Genomic DNA, 19,520 nt, shown 5'->3' with positions numbered 1-19,520 from the left:
CTTCCTGGCTTTCTCCTGAGGTTCAGATTGCTTATTCTCACCAAGTAATTTACAAAGTGTAAAAAGTTGGCTAAGTTGGCAAGAAAATACTCACAGTGAATATTAATCTTCTCAGCTTCTGGAACAAAATGGAGGCTATGGAAACAATGCTCAGCCTCGGACATCTGTGACCTCCGTTTCACAGAGCTCCAAGCCTGCAGGACAGTTCAACAATATGTACAATGCAGGTAAGTGCAGAAAGAGGCATCATCTTAGTGTAAAAATCAATTGTCTATCTTGTATGAAGGAAGAGTCATTTGGAAGTTTCAGATATCATGCACAAGTACTGTCTATTTTGCATTTCTATTTCAATAACCTTGCTTTTTTGCAAGATTTGGTTGTATCTGGATACAGACAAATGTGAATTTCTCAAGTTCATTGCTGACCAAGATAAAATCTGTTATGTAAAATAATTGAAACTAAACTGTATTATTGATCTGTAGTGGTGGGAGAGTTGAAATCAAGTGAGCTAAAACCTCATGAAAATGGTGGCTACAATAAGCAATAATGTTCTTAAGAGCAAGAGCTGTAGAGAAAACAGTCTTCAGGTTATAACAAACAAATAAAAATGGCTTATTTTAAACTAAAACTTTCTGATTCAGTGAGGCTACAGTATTTGAAAGTATCTTCTGTAAAAAAGAGGATTTAAGATTACTTTAAATTTAAACTGTTAAAAATCTTTCCTGAAGGGCTGTATTTTAACTGAAACTTTGTTAATTTGTGTCAGAAGTTACTGGAATCAATACATATACCGAGTTTTGTGTAACGTGACAGTTGTTCTTGGTTTCCAGGATAGACTACTTAACATTACATATGTTACAGCTTAAAGATAACAGCTCTTCTGTGGCTTTTGGTGTAAGTTTATGGTAAAACAGGCTTGGTGTCTGACAGTTAAGGTGGTTAAATAAAGACATGCATAAACAATTGCAAGGATTCTTATTGTGAACCACAAATAGTTTGTTAATGCTAAGAAGTCACGTGCACATTTTAGTCTGTGAAAAGCCTCTTAAGAGGAAGAACCACTCCTTCATAAGAGTCTGGAGTCCACTTCTGTCCCCCAAAAAGACTTTTGACCCCTACATCCCCTCCAAGATAGCTGGAAGTACGTTTGACAGTGTAATCAGAGTCTAAAGCTATATGGTTTTGTCACTTTCACAAGACTCATGTCTGACAGTCTCAAAAGGCAAAAGCTGCAGCCTAGATCCAGTTTAGTTTCTATGCAGTCAGTACTTTCAGAAGTAGCTGTAGCTGGTACTGACTTGAGCCCAGCTCATCATGGGAGCATTGTGCAGGTCAGGAATCAGTTGCACCGCAGGAGGTCAGTGGTGAAGGGGAGGAATTGTGGTTCCATCTGAGGAAAAACAATAGTTGGACTAGCAATACTACACTGAGTCAACTGAAACATTTCTGCAAAGTGACAGGATTAAAAGTTTACATATTCATTCTGTAGAAGAGATCGTTCAATTCAAAATAATTACATTTAAAGTAGCCAGAAAAGTGGGATGCTTAGCAAGCTTATTTGCATTTGATGTCTTGTTAAAAGGCAATTTCTGCACCCATCTTGCCATATGTCATATCAAAGAATAATAGGATGTTAGGTGTTGGAAGGGACCTTTAGAGATCATCTAGTCCAACTCCCCTGCTGAAGCAGGTTCATCTAGATCAGGTCACATAGGAACATGTCCAGGCGGGTCTTGAAGACCTCCAAGGAAGGAGACCCCACAACCCCTCTGGGCTGCCTGTGCCACTGCTCCGTCACCCTCACAGTGAAATAGTTTTTCCTTATATTTAAGTGGAACTTTTTATGTTCTAGCTTCATCCCATTGCCCCTTGTCCTGTTACTATCTACTATAGAAAAAAGGGATGCCCCAACCTCCTGACACTCACCATTTAGATATTTATAAATGTTAATAAGATCTCCCCTCAATCTCCTCTTCTCCAGACTAAACAGCCCCAGTTCCCTCAGGCTTTCGTCATACGAAAGATGCTCCAGTCCCCTGATCATCTTGATGGCCCTGAGCTGGACTCTCTCCAGCACTTCCCTGTCCCTCTTGAGCTGAGGAACCCAGAACTGGACACAGTACTCCAGATGAGGCCTCACCAGGGCAGAGTAGAGAGGGAGAAAAACCTCCCTTGACCTGCTGGCCACACTCTTCTTAATGCATCCCAGCGTGCCATTGGCCTTCTTGGCCTTCGTGTTTAGCTTATCAGGACTCCCCGGTCTCTCTCTGCAGAGCTGCTCTTCAGCAGTTAGACCCCCAGCCTGTACTAGTGCAGGGGGTTGTTCCTTCCCAGATGCAGGACTTTGTACTTGTCCTTGTTGAACCTCATGAGATTCCTCTCTGCCCAACTCTCAATCTGGTTGAGATCCCACTGAATAGCAGCACAGCCTTCTGGGGAATCAGCCAGTCCTCCCAGTTTGGTGTCAGCAGTGAACTTGCTGAGAGTACACTCCGTCCTCTCATCCAGGTCGTGGATGAAAACGTTGACCAAGCCTGGCCCCAGAACTGATCCCTGTGGAACTCCTCTGGCCACAGGCCTCTAACTCGACTCTGTACCATTGATCACCACCCTCTGGGCTCTGTCATTCATCCAGATCTCAATCCACCTCACTGTCCACTCATCCAAGCCACACTGTTTGAGCTTTCTGATGAGGATGTTATGGGAGACAGTGTCAAAAGCCTTGCTGAAGTCAAGGCAGATGCTCTTCTCTCATCTGGCCAGCCAGTTATGCACTCATAGAAGGCTATCAGGTTGGTCAAACAGGATTTCCCCTTGGTGAAGCCATGTTGACTCTCCCTGATAACCATCTTATCCTTCATATCTTCAGTGATAACATTCAGGATGAGTTGTTCCATCACCTTTCCAGGGATGGAGGTGAGGCTGACCTGCCTGTAGTTTCCTGGGTCATCCTTCCTGCCCTTTTTGAAGATTGGAGTGACACTGGCCTTTCTCCAGTCCTCAGGCACCTCGCCTGTCCTCCATGAGTGTTCAAAAATGACGGAGAGAGGCTTAGCAATCACATCAGCCAGCTCCCTCAGCACTCTAGGATGCATCCCATCAGGACCAATTGACTTATGAGCCTTAAGCTTGGCCAACAAGTCTTTAACCTCTTCCTCTTCCACCCAGGGCAAGTCCTCTGCTGTCCTGGCCATCCTACTATCCTTGCTGGACTGGGGTTCCTGAGGGTCAGCCTTGGCTGTAAAGACTGAAGCAAAGAAGGCATTCACTACTTCAGCCTTCAATGCATCCTCAGACACCAGGGCACCCTCAGCATTTAGCAGCGGGCTCACATTCCCCCTCGCCATCCTTCTGCTGCTGATGTACTTGAAAAATGCCTTATTGCTGTCCTTAACTTCCCTGGCTAAATTTAATTCTAGAAGGGCTCTAGCCTTCCTAGTTGCACCCCTGCATGCCCTGGCAGTGTTCCTATACTCTTCCCAAGAAGCCAGCCCTTGTTTCCACCTTTCATAGATGGCTGCTTTCTGCCTGAATTGTCCCAGCAGATCCTTGCTCATCCATGGAGGCCTCCTACCTCCTTTTCCTCCTTTCTTGTGTGTTGGGACACACTGATCCTGGGCTTGGAGGAAGTGGTGCTTGAAGATTGACCAGCTCTCTTGGGCACTTCTACCATCTAGAATCATATCCCATGAGATCTGTCCAAGCAGTTCTTTGAAGAGGCCAAAGTCAGCTCGCCTGAACTCCAGGGTCACAATCCTGCTTTGTGTTCTGCCCCTTCCACACAGGATCTTGAACTGTACCATCTCATGGTCACTGCAGTCGAGGTTGCCTCCAACCTTCACACAGCACACTGCTCCTTGTTGGTTCCTCATTCATCTGCAACAGGAAGTTGTCATCAACAATCTGTAGGAACCTCCTGGGCTGCGTGCACTTGGCTGTGTGGCTTTGCCAGCAAATATCAGGGTGGTTGAAGTCCCCCATGAGGACCAGGGACTGTGATCATGAGGCAGCTCTCAGCTGTTTGTAAAAGGCCTCATCCACATCCTCCTCCTGATCAGGTGGCCTGTAGCAAACTCCTACAACAGTATCACCTGCCTTGCCCTGCCCATTAATTTTTGCCCACAGACACTGTACTCTCTCCTTATCCCCACCCAGGCACAGTTCAGTACACATTAATTGCTCCCTCACATAGAGAGCAACTCCACGCCTTGTCAGCCTGTCCTTCCTAAACAATACATAGCCCTCCATGGCTGTGTTCCAGTCATGGCAGCTGTCCCACCACATCTCTGTGACCACAATGAGGTCCTAGCCCCACATCCGCACCCACATCTCCAGTTCCTCCTGCTTATTCCCCAGGCTGCTTGCATTGGTGTAGAGGCAGCACAGGGGCTTACTCAAACACACAGGTTTCCCTGGACGGGTGCAGGAGGTTCCTCCCTGGTTTGGCTCTTTCTCAGGGTGGTCAGCCTTCAGTATCTCAGCCCAGTGTGCAGATGAAGGGCACTTATCATTGCATTCCCTGTCCTACCCTGTTTCCCTGCTAGAAGGGACAGCTTGTTCTGTTTTGCTTCTCCCTCCACCCACCAAGTCCCTTAGTCTAAAGACCTCTTTATTAAATTTGCTAGTCTACTCCCAAATAATCCAGTGCCTTTATGGGACAGATGAATCCCATCCCGTCCTATGAAGCTGTAGTCTCCAAGGAAGGATCCATTGTCAAAGTACCCAAAGCCTTCCTGCCGGCACCAACCTCTCAGCCAGGAGTTCACTTGGCTGATTTTTCCATTACAAACTCTCCCTTTATCTCTAGTGAACAGGATAGAGGAGAAAATAACCTGAGCCCCTCTACCTTTTACCTGCTCCCCCAAGGACTTAAAATCCATCTGGTGGATCCTGGAGATGTCATGCCTCATGACATCATTCATATGTACATATGGTACACTTCAATTAATGTAGAAGATACCAAGAGAGTATTTCATATTGTACTAAATTTTCTTTCCAGATTGATATTTCTTGCTTGGTATTACTTTATGCTGAATTGCCAATGAGACAAAAGATATCAATGTTCCAAAGAAACTTTTAAAATTGAGTAATTTTGCTGCAGTAATGTTACCTGTACATAAATTTCTGTGGATGAGTTGAGCTTCCTAATACAACTATTTTCAAAAGGCTATCTAGCCATTTCTTTTGTGTTAGAATGAGTACTGTTTGTTATATACAATCATGTTAATAGGGATGTTGTGTTTAAAAAGTAAGTTATTTATGCCAGATGCTTTTGAAGCCTTGCATTAAAAAACATCTACTATGGGTGCTTAAGTAGACTTGCTAACGGTGGGCTACACTTTGAGAGGCTGGTACTAAAATTTAGACCAGTACTTTGCTGCACTGGCACTATGAAATGAATACTTTACTGTCAGAAACTTTTAACCTTGTTTTCCCTTAAATGCAAACAGTCAATTAACAATGTGTTCAGTAGTTTGTTACTATGAAGAACAAGTTAAGGAATGTGTAGCTTTATGTACATTCAGTTACAGCTTTGTAGGCTTTATGTACATTCACTTACAGCTTTGTAGACAATTTGATATGACTTAAAGTAAAATTATTTTTATTCAACTACTCTAGGCTTGACCGTTGCAGAATGTGACCAGACTTATGGAGGGTTCTTTGATATTCTGAGGGGTGGAACAGAGCGATTTTTCACTAATATTAAGGATACATCTTCTAAAGTTATCCAGTCTGTTGCCAAGTGAGTAAAAAAAAAAAAAAAAAAGGTACTGGTAAGAGTTCTAAAGAAAGATTCAGGAGCTTACTCCAGAAATGATAAAATTTAGCATATTTTTCAAAGTATGACCTCTAGTACTTGGTAGCCAGTCTTGAGATTTTGAGTGATATTAAAATAAAAGTTACTTTAGCAGTCATACACTAGAAACGAGAATGATGGGGTCAAAAGCCTGTCCATAAATGCTACTTTCCTGACTGTATTTTAGCTACTGAAAACTAAGCAGAGATGAGCAGGTGGCAGCTGGTGCAGAATGGAGAGGTGTGGAATAGGACTGTCACAGTTCAAAGTTAGTAAATTGAATTAGTAGACAAGAGCCTTCATGAATAAGAGGAAGAAAAAAGACGGAGTGGTAAAAGGTATAAATACAGGGAATGGAAGTGAAAAGAAAAAATGCAAGGCAATAGTGTACAAGCTCTTCTATCCAGATTAGGTTTTGGGTGGAATCCTAGACCCTCAAGGCAAGGTAAGAGGATCTGCACTGTTTATTGTCTTTGCCTAGGATTGCATGGAAGAGGACGCTTCTGTTTTGATGTATATTCTGATCAGATTTTCAGTCCCATTGCAAATATTTTTAGTACGCATTCTTAAACCTTTCAAGATGAAGTGTTAATTCTTTGTTTATCTCTACTATAGGACATAATCTATTATTGTCATGGTTATTATCTGCCTTTACAGACTTGTGTTGTAGCTACAGCTGATACCGGCAGGGATGTGAGAATGCATCTACTGTTGCATCCTTGACTGCCTTTCCAAAACTCTGCATCCACCACGAGAAGCAGACATTCTAGACAAACTGTCTCTTCCTTGTTCTGCATTTTCCTTACCACACTGAAGCATTCCTTGTGTTGGAGTCTGTCATCTCATTATCCTACTTCTTGTTGCTTTTCTGAATTGTGGAGTTATTTCCTTTATCTGCGGACTTATTTCTGAAATCTAAACTACATTAGAAAAGTTAGTGTTTTGTAGTTGCTACAATTTTTTTCTTCCTTTTCATAGTTGTCCTAATTCGAATATTGGTCTCTTGTTTATCCTACTAAGTGATAAAGCTCAAAAACTCAAACACGTCAACAGGCTACTAGGAACAGGAAAGTGAATGGAGGCCATCTTGATTGTCCTCCAGGACTCCTCGTTTGCACATGTTGTAATCTCCATTGCAGATTCAGGTCAGGCAGAGAAGCAGTTTATAGCTTCATGAGAGAAAATGGAGAGGTTCAGCTCTTTGTTGGTACAAACTGAGCTAAAAGAAACTACTAGGGAGTGTATACACACTTAGAACAGTATTCACTGCTCTGTGAAGGGGCCTGTTACAGCAGAGTAGCATATGCATAGAAGGGAATTTTGTTCCAACAGATGTATCTGTGTATGCCTGATAACTCATGCAACCATGCAGCCTCGATGTACCTCTGTTCAACTGTTGCATCTCTCACATTGTGACACTGCTTTGCCCTTGACCAGTTTTTATGCTTATCAATGTCTGTATCCACAGAAGTTACAGGTGCCCTGCCAAAAACTTAAACATTCTAAGTATTTGCTCTTCACTGATTTTGAGAGCAGCATGCAAAACTTATGATTAGTCTTGTTTTGTTTTATGAACAGTCTCACTGAGGAGATTATCATCTCATAATCGAAGAAACAATTAGCTGCCTTTTAATGCTAGCATTTGCTTCTAAGGTAACTTTATTTCTGGTTTAATGCTGCATTAATGTTTTATTAAATAGATTTGTCTTGCATGAGAATGATTAATTGAGTTGTATGAAGCAAAACCAAGTGGGAACAGGTTGATATGAATTTCAGTGCTGCATTTCTTCCTGCTTTTTGAAAAATAAACTTTAAAAATAGTGGTGCTTAAGTAATTAATATTTGTTTTTCTAGTCTTGTGAGTGCATGGATGTCTAGAGAAAAATTGCTTAGTGTTAGAGCATTATTTAACTGAAGAGAATGGTTTGTGTGCTGAGATTGTAGCTGTGCTCGTTAGTCTGTTCTTTATTCTTTCCCGTGTTTAAATGATAGTAATACAAGGTAGTTATATAGTGTTGTAGAATTTTGCACTGTATGTTAACAAGTTTATTTTGTGAATTTAGTGGTTAATTTTCAGTTTGTTGTTTTTTGGCTCCAATGATCTTTTTAATTATGGTCTTGAAGTGCCGCTGTTCTCTGGAAAGGTGATAATGCCAGTCACTTACACAGTGAAAAGTTCTTTACATCCAATTTAAACTTGAGATTTTGTTTAGGTATTGATTCTGCAAAATGAAAAGTCATATCTTATTTGCAAGATTTCCCATGACTGCTTATTAAAAAGCCTTGAACTAGCCTGGTATAATCATAAAAGTGACTAAATATTGGTGTCATAATGTACTTATCTGTTTAGTTTAGTTTGAGCCTTAAAAAGTACAGAGTTTTCTATATGGATCAGAAACCAGAAACTCTTCATGCAGTCTCTTGTTTTGTTTGCATGTTCTTCTGCTTGTAGGACCTGCCGGCAATATTGCTATTTAAATGAAACTTCAGCACTTACAAGAAAGGAAGACCTTATCCTGTATTTTTGAGATGTGTAGAAATGCTTACCAGTGTGAGGAACGTGCTTTTTTGCCACCTTCCTGTTGTTTAAAGCAATCTGAGTTGCTGGTCTAACATGAAACACTCCATTAAAGCAGAGAATCCTGTGTTCAAGTCTTACTACTGAAATAGCTCTAACATATTCACAATCAAGTTCAGGGGATAGTATTTCAAGGATAAGGTCACGTGTTTTAGGAGGTTTTGTAGCTACATTCTAATTAAGACAGCCCAAGCATTCTGAAACCTTTTCATCTGTAACAGGCATACAAATTATTTTCCTGCAAAACAACAAGCTTGAGTTGGCTGTGCTCTGTTGTTTACATAGTAAGCTACATTTTATTTTCAGTAACTTCTATCTGCTGAGATCTGTGCTTCTAGTAATGTTTCATTTTGATTTGGACAAACAAAAAAAGCAAAGCTGAATTGAGTGGACTTGCTAGTAAGAAGTCAGTATCTGAAAGTGTTCCCAAAGGTGTGGGTTTGAGGACTCATGTTTTTCTCCTCTTAATAGCTCTGTGTTTCTGTTTCAAGTTGCTGCTTAACCTCAGTGCTACAGCATTGAAGAGGTCTATGGTCTTTGTTATCAGGCTGTTGTATTAGGTGGTTCTTTATTGTGATATCAAAAAAGTTGGTGGCATTGGAACAATCTGCGTGTTTTCTTGCTTGAAGGTGATAGTTTAAGCAACAAATAACATCTGATGCTTCTTAATCACATAAAAGACTATGCTTATTACTAGTTTTAGTAAGAAATAATGAAATAATTAGTTTGGCTTCGAAAGTCTTACCAGTTGAGCTACACGATGAAGTTAAGTTATTCCAAAGGTACAAAGAAAGAATATTGAAATATTATTTACTTGGCTGTTTTATCTGCCTCCTTATGCAAGATTTTTCAAAGATGAGTGTTGTAGTACTTTGTCTAGTGAGACTCTCCGACTTTTTTGTGGTGATTTCAATTTCTCTTGAGACCACAGGTCATTATTGTTGTTAGGACACTGATGATGCCATTCTGCATAATTACTATTTAATGTCCTTACTTTCAGAAAAGTTCATATCCTCTTCCCAGTAATTATAAATGCAATGGTTTTCTAATCAATCCCTTCAGCCCCCTTCAGGTTTACTAGCAAGCAGTAAGATATCAAAGCAGAGTGTTCTCTCTTGAGATTTCAAAATTAGAGTGCAGTTTCCTAGATCTGCTCTTTCAAGCAGCATCTTGAAACTTTGTAGTGGTATGAAAGCATTGTTTTGATAGTGCCTCTGCATTCTGTAAACATGCAGCATACTGTTGTGATGATATTATGACATTCGGAAGATAATGTACTATTGACTTAAATAAGTTTGGGATGTCTAAACCAAATTCTGTAGTTGAAGTTGTTTTGTTTTGCCAGTCAATTGCAGTATGTTGTTACTTAAGGATGCACTGTGACTCTTCAGTTTTCTTGAGCTTATTCATCCTGCGACACAGCAGATAACACTTGAAACAGGAAAAAAGTAGTGCTCTTGAAATAGTAAATTATTGACCTAATGTTGTTGACTAGAGATGAAGGAACTGGACCTAAATACAAAAATCACTGTGAGATTGTTTTTCAAAGGTTGGTCTTCAAAAATGTGCATAGCTACATGTAAAATATATAGGTGATGATTAATGCTTTGCTCACTATGGAAAAAGTGAATTTTTGGAGGATGGATTTAAGTAAGGAAAGAGATTTAGGTATCCCCTATTCATATGGAACCCTGAAATTGGGCAGCATGGTTACCTGTGTCAGTAACATGACAGGGTTTCATAATTTAAAATGTGATATTTCAACAAAAGACCTTTCTTTTAAGCATTATGATGTCCTCTGTTAAAGGTGTTAATTTGTCTTCATTAGGCTTTCAAACTCATATTTATCAGTAAGAACAGGGACTAGAGGAAGAGTTAAACATTGGAGGAATCTGCACAAAATCTACAGAGATGATTTTATTGCAACTGATGTAAATAAGTAACTGTTCAAATACAAGGTCTGTTGGCAAAACTCCATTCGGAAAAACTTCTTGTGCTGTAGCAAGCCTCAGATGGAAGAAATGAGACATTCATGGTGGTAGGTGTAGCCTGAGACATGAGAATTTTAGACTTACAGCTTCAATAGTTTGTTTCCCAGTACTAACTCCAATGTGTTCTGTTTCAGTTATGCTAAAGGAGACTTGGATATATCATACATCACTTCCAGAATTGCTGGTATGATAGCTGTGTCTGTCCTAAGAACAGTTTCTGGTTTTAATTCATATGAAAAAAGTGAATTCACCTGGTGTTTGTTCTGTCTTTAGTGATGTCCTTTCCAGCTGAAGGTGTAGAATCTGCCATCAAAAATAATATAGAAGATGTGCGGTTATGTCTGGACTCTAAACATCCCGGCCACTATGCTGTGTACAATCTTTCTCCAAGAACATACAGGCCTTCAAGGTTTCATAATAGGGTGTGTATAGTTTTTGTGTACTTCTGTTAAAGGTCTTTCAAAACAACGTATTGACTATATCTTCATCTTTTTATTGTGAAATATCTTTAAGTAGACTGCATATCCAAAAAGATAACAAAAAAACAGGTTAAAAAGTAAGGTTTAAGAGTAAACTATTATTCTGCTTGTCTTTGCCTTCATTCCAAACTTAACTGCTCAAAGACTAATCTTAGTGACTAAAGTCTATGTTTCCTAGGGTTCCGATATCTTTGAGAACGTGTACAGGTACCTTTACAGATTATTTAAATAGAAAATACTTAAAGTAACAAAAATCTTAATAAAATTTCCATCTCTCCTACATTCAGAGGTTCTTATTTATCAAAGGTAGTACTCCTTTGGCAACTGACTTGCACAACCTATTTACTGGGCTTTCTCTGCATTCTGCTGTATACCATTTGACTCCCACATGCCTCAGCTCTAGCTGATGTCTTGTAGCTACTGCCTGAAATATTGATCTAGCTTAGCTGAGCCTCTGCTAGTGTTTCTGGCTATTTCTCTGATCCTAGAACGGAGACATTTGCATAATTCAATAATAAGGCAGTGAGAACAGCTTGTGAGGTGGAGAGGTAGGGGATTTCAGTGTCTACTCCTAAATATTCATCAACTGTCCTGTTCAGCAGTGAAGACTTACTATGTTGAGAGTTGTCTAGCACTGGCCACGTTAGACCTCACCTCAACAGTCTGTACTGATGATGTCTCTTGTCCACAACACTGACTGCCCAGAGGACAGCATAGAAATGTTATTTGTTACAAGAAAGGCCTTTTGGGCTTACCCTGTAGAACCATCCTTAGTGTTGCTTCAGTTACCCACATTCACTTAAACTGTCAGGCTGAGGTACCTTTTAACATATCTGGTTACATTACTAAGGTTAGTAACTAATGTAATGTAACTTAACATAACCATGTTAATGTATCTAGTGCTTGTATCTTCATTTTTTATTTAAGCTTATGAACTTGTAGACAAGAGAAAATATTTTCATACCTGAAAAAATGACTCCTACCTCTTTGGATGCAGACAGTCAATTTCATCTGCATCTGATGTGGTATGAAGTTCAGTTGGAGTCTGTTCAACTTGGAAGGCAAAGTTTAATCATTCTGAAGACTTCTTACGTGATTATTTGGAGCAGATACCTCAACATGAAGTCTTCAAAAATGCTTCTTAGTACTAGATTGTTGGAAAGTCAACTGAGGCTGATATAGTGAACTGATTTATTCCTCATCCTACAAAGCTATCAGTTTCTGTTTATGGAATGATAAATTCTGTGACTGGGAGACTTATTGGTTATGCAAGTCTGAGATGCCTATAGACTGATATTCCTGATATGTTGGTACTGTTAATGATAATAGGAGAACAGCTGAATCTACCAGTGATCTGGAACACTTCTGGTCTACATTTATTGTTTTATCTTGTGGCCTTTGTTTTGCTGGGAAGTAATAGGAGACCATAACTTGTCAAAACGCTGTGGGTTCCTACCTGCCTATTTTATTGGCTGTGAGTATTAAGGAAGTTTCTAACAAATATCGTCTTCTCTAAAGAACGGTAGCTCTTTAGTTGGAAAACAGTTTAAATATTTTGGGGAAGTTTTCCCTGTCCATCTTTGAAATCCAGATCAACAATGACCAATATTGACTGACAACATCATTATTCTGTGCTGGGTGAAAGCAGCTATGTAGGAGCTAAAGAAGCTTAGTTTTCCTTTATTGCTTGCCTATGTTTATGACCAGCCTTAAACATGATCAGAGGAGAAGAGTTTCTGAAATTCTTAACTTGATACTTTGCCTAGTAAGTATTAATGAAATTATAAATTCTTGCTCTGTTGATGCATACTGTCTATATGAACTTTTACAAATTTCTTTAATATTGGTTAACTCTAGTTTTCAAGTAATCTTTGCTAGTTTTGAGTCCTCCTTGGAACACTTTGCTCAAAGGTGTGCACTCACCATTGTTCTGCTAATAATCATAACGTGATTGAGCTTAAAAGATAGCCAAAGGAAAAGAAACCATCTGACATATGGTCACATTGAGATTTTTTTTGTGATACTTAGTACAGGTAATTAATCTCAAGAGTACCCCTTCAACTCTTATCTGGTAAGAAAACATGTTCAAAACAAGTAGAAAAATCTTACTTTTTAAGTTATTTCTTTGATCCTGACAGAACACCTACTCTTTAGATGTTGCAAGCGTGCAAGGATCAGGACAGCTGATTTTAAGAATATAGACTTGTCAGCAGTGGAGGTGATTATTTGGTAGTATTTTGTAGCAGTGACTGAAGTAAAATTATTACTTAACTGTTAATGCTTTTTTAATTAAAAAAGAATGGCAGATCTTTCTGTTTTTGGAGGAGAGGTTGTTGCTTAAGAATATCTGTGCATATCACACAGGGAAATGTTTGACTTTTATTTCTTGCTTGAAGAAAATTTGATAGTAATCTGAGTTGTTCATAGTTCTAGTGAATCAGACTATAGACAGGACTGGAGTTTTATTGCATTTCATCCTATAAAGTGGTGCTTACACTGTCAGACCTCTTTTCTTGACCATTTTGCTTAAATTCTACCTGAAGGTGGTATTAAGTGTAAAATTATCTTTTATATACACAGCTTATGCTATGCATATATATGTGACTGTGTAATCTTTGTTGTTACTTCTACTGTCTCTGTCATTTGCAGGTTTTTGAATGCGGCTGGCCAGCAAGACGAGCACCAAATCTTCAGAATCTTTATAGCATATGCAAGAATATGCATTTATGGTTGAAACAAGACCAGAAAAATGTTTGCATTGTGCACTGCCTTGTAAGAAATCAGTTTATATGAAGTGTTTCCTCAATCCAGCTTTAAATTGTGAATAAGGATGCTAGTGTCCACTGACTTAGTGACTGTTACTGGCTTTCGGTACTGTGAGGCTTGAGGGCAATTCCATCCTTCCATGTCTTTAAAGATACTGGCATGTTTTCTCCTTAGGCAAATATGTAGAGGATTATAGCCATTGCTTACTTCCATGTAGCATGGAAGGCAGCATATTGGAGGGATTAAGACAAAGGAGTCTTGGGGAGAAAGAATCTGCTCCACTATTTCAATGTTTGCTCTATTTTATGTTTATTATTGTTCATTTTTCTTCTGAGTGGCAGCTAAATGTACACTGTATTTCCTGCTACTATTCATTTAGAATGTATCTTTACCTGTAGAATTGCAGAAACTGACTATGAGACTTTTGGGGGAACTTGCTTTTGTTGGCAGCAGATTGCTGTTCTTAAATGTGACATTAACCATGATATAACCCAAAAAAGCAATAAAAATCTTGATAAGAGCTTAAAGAATAGTGACCATGTTCAAGACTTGAAAACATGAGGTTACTGTTATGTTTGTGTATTGTTATGTTTGATATTTGGAATTGGCATTATAATGTAAGTGTGCATAGGTCACTGCTTGCCATGCTGATCAGTAATGTTTCATTCTTCCCTTGTACTCATTAATGCTTTGCCCTCAGTATACTAACTGTAGATGTCTCAGAGTAGGGACCATGTTTTTATTTCATCAGTGTGAAATTTTTCTAAACTGCTCTTCAAAGATCTGTCTCTTGCAGTGCTGGCAGATGATCTTTTCATTGTTCTAAGTAATGGTTAGAATAGAAGCCTGGTTGTGAAGGAATGCTTGTTAAAACAAGTTGAGGAAAAGCATTTCCTTCTTTCCCATTTCCACAATTGCATGTCAAATGACTATTAAAATATCTGTGCTGTGTTGCTAGCAAATAAACCTTGAGATATCCTATTCTGTCAGCCATTACCTCTTCTGAATCTTCAGCTTTTTATAATGTAGGGATGAATTTGAGATGTGTAGCAGTGGTCCTTGCAAGAAGTACTGTGTTATAACTTCCTTCTCTTAGTTTTGAGGCAAGCTATTAATTTGCAATTTAAGGCAGAATATTAAAGAGTTTAGTGTGGCTTACTTTTTCTGAATCTTAGGACTTGTCCATGGCTATCATCCAAAAATAGCACTGAACTAGGATTTCAAGTAGAGGTCAGGAAATTTGGGTATTTTGTGGTAATGAGGTGAACCATCTATGGAAAACTTCAGAGTTAAGCTAAAGCCATTATTCACACTTGAGCAAGCAGCTAATATGTAGTATCCTTTGCATTGTGTAGAAATCAGATGGAAAATTCACATTCAGATACAATCTTAAAATCTAATAATTGTACTAGACCTTGGAGTTCCTTACCTGAAATAAAGGCAGCCTATTCCTCAGTTGCTTCTGTAATGATTTTTCAACTAGGTTTAATAACAAAGTGATTTTTTTTTTTAATAGGATGGAAGAGCAGCATCTGCTGTTGTAGTTTGTTCTTTCCTGTGTTTCTGTCGTCTCTTCACTACTGCTGAAGCTGCAGTTTATATGTTCAGTATGAAACGTAGTCCTCCTGGCATTTGGCCTTCTCATAAAAGGTATGGTATCCATCTGTTGAAGGATTCTGTTGAAGCAAGTAGTTATACAATTGTGAATATGCTACTATTTTTACTGGATGCTATCTAGGAAGATAAATTATTTCAATAGTCTCTGAATAGAAAAATACTTACAGAAGTGGATATATCATGAGTAGAGAAAGTAGTTCAGAATTTTGTGAGCCCTTAAGTTGCTTACAATTTTCTTACAAGAAATGAGTCAAGTATGACTTGTAGCGAAAAAATGTTAGGAATGAAAATAAGGATAACTTTTGAATGCTCTCAAGTATCAAATCATAAAACCGTATTCTGTGTTTACTAATTTTATTATAGCAGGTTTTACTGTGTTAGGATAGTTAAGTTCTGTGGAAAGGTGAGTACTGATTTCTGTCAGTCTTTTCTGTTTAGATAAGAATTGTTTCTGCTTTTTAAAGGAGTGTATGCAGAAGTGACTTTGAAATACTTTGACCAATGTTTTAAATGGATTATTTAATTTGATAGTATCTATAACAGTAAAGTCTCAGTAGCAAGTGACACTGGTAGTAAGGGTGTTTCCTACAAAAAGGATTAGGTTTAGAAATGTGAGAAGTAGGGACTAGTAATGTGTAAATGACAGATTATGCTGTTGCACAGATTTATTTTGAGTGTATTTAATGGGTCCTCTACAAGATGACTTACAAGGATAAATTTAAAATCTTTAGGAAGCTTTGAGTTACTGACTTCGGAACTGCTGTCCAAGTTTGATCCCTTATGTGTGAGATACAAAGTAAATAGTTCTCCCAGATTGGTGTTTTAAGGCATTTGGCATATGTTTCTATTTTATTTTTCCTTTGTGAAGTTCAATCAGACTAGAAAATCCATTCTCTGGAAATGCTGTTAAGTGTTCCCCATGCTTTACTGTTATCATTTGTCACTGCTTAGTGACTGCTTGTATGAACAGGAATAACTATGTGCTCATCTATTTTTAGAATTTGGTTCTCTGGCTAAATGAGTACCTTTTGGTTTTGGCAGATACATTGAATACATGTGTGACATGATGGCTGAAGAACCCATTATTCCTCACAGCAAGCCCATCCTTGTCAGATCAATTGTCATGACTCCAGTTCCTCTCTTCAGTAAGCAGCGTAATGGCTGCAGGCCTTTTTGTGAAGTTTATGTGGGAGATGAGAGAGTAACGACTACCTCTCAGGAATATGACAAAATGAAGTAAGTAAGAAGAGACAGTGTGGTTCTAATAGCTGTTGGGATCTTTTCTTGTAGAAGATGAAGATGGGGTGGCACAGTGGGCATTAGGAGGCTGAGGTGATCAAGACCCTCTTTCCTTTCACTTCATGTACTGTAAACTAGGAAGATTAATCCCTGGGGTACTTGTACTGCACAGAACATTGTTTTTCAGTCACAGAAACAGTAAGGATCCCTCAGGCATGTTAGCTTATTAGCCTCTGAACAGCTGTGGTGTCTGCTCTTGTAATCCATACAGCATAGCAATTGCAAATGGTACTAGCAAACTAGGTTAGGGTAGTTGCAGACAGAGGAAAGATGAAAGACTACCAAAGCCTCTTCCAGTCTTCCTATAAATCCAACTTCCTATAAATCCAAGCCCTGTAAGGAGTTTAATGAATTTGAAGAGATCAGGAGCAGAAACAGCTCTAGGATGTTATGATAATATCTTGTCGTCTTTTTCTCTCTCACTGTCCCTCCGTGACAGTCCTAACATATCAATAGCCATGGAGCTACACTCTCTCTGTGCTTTTGTTTAATCATTTAAAGTGAATTCTTTTCTTATAATAAGGAGCTGAAGAACGTTTTTATGGGTTGATAAAAAGAGAAACCAAACCAAAGGTGAAGGTAGTACTGTTTTTAAATAATGAAATTAACTGTGGTTATGTTTTTTTCTTCAGGGAGTTTAAAATTGAAGATGGGAAAGCAGTAATTCCACTCGGTATAACAGTCCAGGGAGATGTCCTTATTGTGATCTATCATGCCAGGTCAACACTAGGAGGCCGACTACAAGCCAAGGTGATGATAAATTTACCAGCCTATGTGGAGGATGTGCTTTTTCTTGTTGCAGTTTTGTATTGTATTTATGATCACATTAAGTACATAGCTTTATTGATTAACCTTTGTTCAAAGAAATGTGGGAAATTTTAGTGTACTTGAATATACTCTATGTAATGTACTTTAGTGTACTTAGCCTTTCAAGCCTTGTAACTATGTCAGTTGTTAGTGCTTTGCATATAGATGCTTGATAAACATTCCTGGAAATTACTTCAGTAGTGATAGGTATTATATTTGCATGGAAAGCCTCTAGCCAGGTTTTTTAGGTGGTGATTAAGTTGCATGACAAGCCAGAAACTTTAACTATATACTTGAGCTACAACCAAAGGAAAAAATACCACTCAATAGAGAAGTGGATTTCCAGCGACTGCCTGTACAAAGCAGTCTAGAAAAAGCTATGTGGTTTTGTACCCTATTTCTAGAGCCAGCTTGAGGTTTTCTAGCTTTTTTTCTTACTGGTCTTTGGTCTTCTAGAGGGAAGGCATGTTTTGATTTTTAATTCAACAATGGATGCAAATATATTGCAAGATCACAAAACCACTTTCTAATGAAGCCTATTTTCAGAATTATAAACAAGCATGTTTCCTTTTTTTTTCTCCATATGAGTAACCCAAATTAAACTTGATCCACGTAAAAGAAAGGGGTAGGGTAGTACAAAGTTTAGGATATCTTGGAGTGTCTTTGGTTTTATGTAGTCTAAATAGCCCTCTGAAGCGCTCTGCAGAACTCTACAGAGTTCAACCATCACGTTTTCGATATTAAGTGCCTAGAGCTGGGCATTGTGAATGTTTCCCGCTTGCTCACAGTTAATCTGAGAGAGGATTTAATTTATCTTCTGGGAAATGTCTTGCATAGCAAGGATTTAAGAAAACTGATTTAATAGAGCTTTCTGGGTTTTATATGTAGTTCAAGATAGGAACAAATGGATGTTTTGGAGAATTTTTTTTTTTCATATCTCTATATCTCTCTTGTTCTGAGGAGCCCAGCACTGAACACTGGACTTAGATGCAGTCTCACCAGTGCTGGGTAGAGGGGAGAAATCTCTCTCAGTCTGCTGACAGTACTTTGCCTTTTACTTGGCTTCAGGTTACGATGATTAATAAATACTGATTTATAAGGAAAGCTTTCATAAATATCGTATTTACTGGATGTGTACTGCATGCCTTCCTTTCTAAGGACTGGCAAAACTATTCCACATGTGTCTTAGCTGAAGTGAGGGAACAAATACATTGTTGACTCATTGGTTTGTTTTAATTTGGATTTGTGCATAACTAGGAGCCACATTAATTTTCTGGACTCTCACATTCTGATCAGACATGGGAAAGTAGTTTTTCTATTACCAGGATGAGGAGTTGGGAATGTTGAATGATTATAATGAGTCAGTTGGGAAATGCCCTATAATTTGGTTTGGGATGAATGGTTGACTTGAATTTGCACAGGAAGAGGAACTCTTGACGTGTCTTCTGAAGTATCCTTTTAATTCTGCTACATTTAAAATTACTCTGCATGGATTTCTTTATACGTGACATATTTCTTGATTAGTGTATTGCACAAATAATTTTTGTGTTATTCAGAACAGTAATAAAGATCATGCAGCTTCAGCTTCTAGAACAGTCTGAGGTTAGTAATGAGATATATCTGGTTCAAGGTCTTTTTCCTCCTTTGTGGTAGTAATAGATTTATCCACATTCTGTCTTGAACGACATTTAAATCTCTCAAGAAAAGTGTACATGAAATTAAACTGTAATGGTAGCTAAAGAAACACTTTAAAATATTTTAATACTGGAAATACTTTGCGTTCTCTTAAAGGTAGAACACTTTTAGTACAATTCATATGGATTTATGCAGTTTCTCTGTACTTCTTGTTTTCATCAGATGGCTTCAATGAAGATGTTTCAGATTCAATTCCACACAGGCTTTGTGCCCCGAAATGCCACCACGGTGAAATTTGCCAAGTATGTTGACACTCTTTTGTAGGAGATTAGAAGAAGTTTTCTTTGAAACTGTTTAACCTGCCAAACATGATGGAGGGAGGAAATACAATCAATATAAGAAGTAGATGACTTGGATTGTAAAGATTCTTTGTTTTCTCTCCTCTGGAAAACTGAAGGTTTTGTTAATGATAAAATGCCATTTTTGTATTAAACACCTGTTTAAAATATATGGAAAAAGTGAATAAATACAACATGCTATAAGCCTTATAC

General features: G+C 38.5%; 1 protein-coding gene across 4 annotated transcripts in view; it reads left to right on the top strand.

Moving 5' to 3' along the window:
• GAK (cyclin G associated kinase) overlaps positions 1–19,520 on the top strand; it is a 77,878-nt gene that overhangs the window by 21,168 nt on the left and 37,190 nt on the right. For all 4 annotated transcript variants that reach the window (XM_062019581.1, XM_062019579.1, XM_062019582.1 and 1 more), the window contains 9 exons: positions 116–227; positions 5,620–5,743; positions 10,501–10,550; positions 10,640–10,788; positions 13,495–13,617; positions 15,128–15,261; positions 16,270–16,464; positions 17,160–17,277; positions 19,192–19,271. In XM_062019581.1, coding sequence (XP_061875565.1) covers positions 116–227; positions 5,620–5,743; positions 10,501–10,550; positions 10,640–10,788; positions 13,495–13,617; positions 15,128–15,261; positions 16,270–16,464; positions 17,160–17,277; positions 19,192–19,271 — 1,085 coding nt within the window. The remainder of the gene's footprint in view (positions 1–115; positions 228–5,619; positions 5,744–10,500; positions 10,551–10,639; positions 10,789–13,494; positions 13,618–15,127; positions 15,262–16,269; positions 16,465–17,159; positions 17,278–19,191; positions 19,272–19,520) is intronic.

The sequence above is a fragment of the Colius striatus genome, chromosome Z, assembly GCF_028858725.1.
Source record: "Colius striatus isolate bColStr4 chromosome Z, bColStr4.1.hap1, whole genome shotgun sequence".
Taxonomy (NCBI): Eukaryota; Metazoa; Chordata; class Aves; order Coliiformes; family Coliidae; genus Colius; species Colius striatus.
Note: the sequence above shows the minus strand (reverse complement) of the source record. Positions and strands in the feature narration are given on the sequence as shown.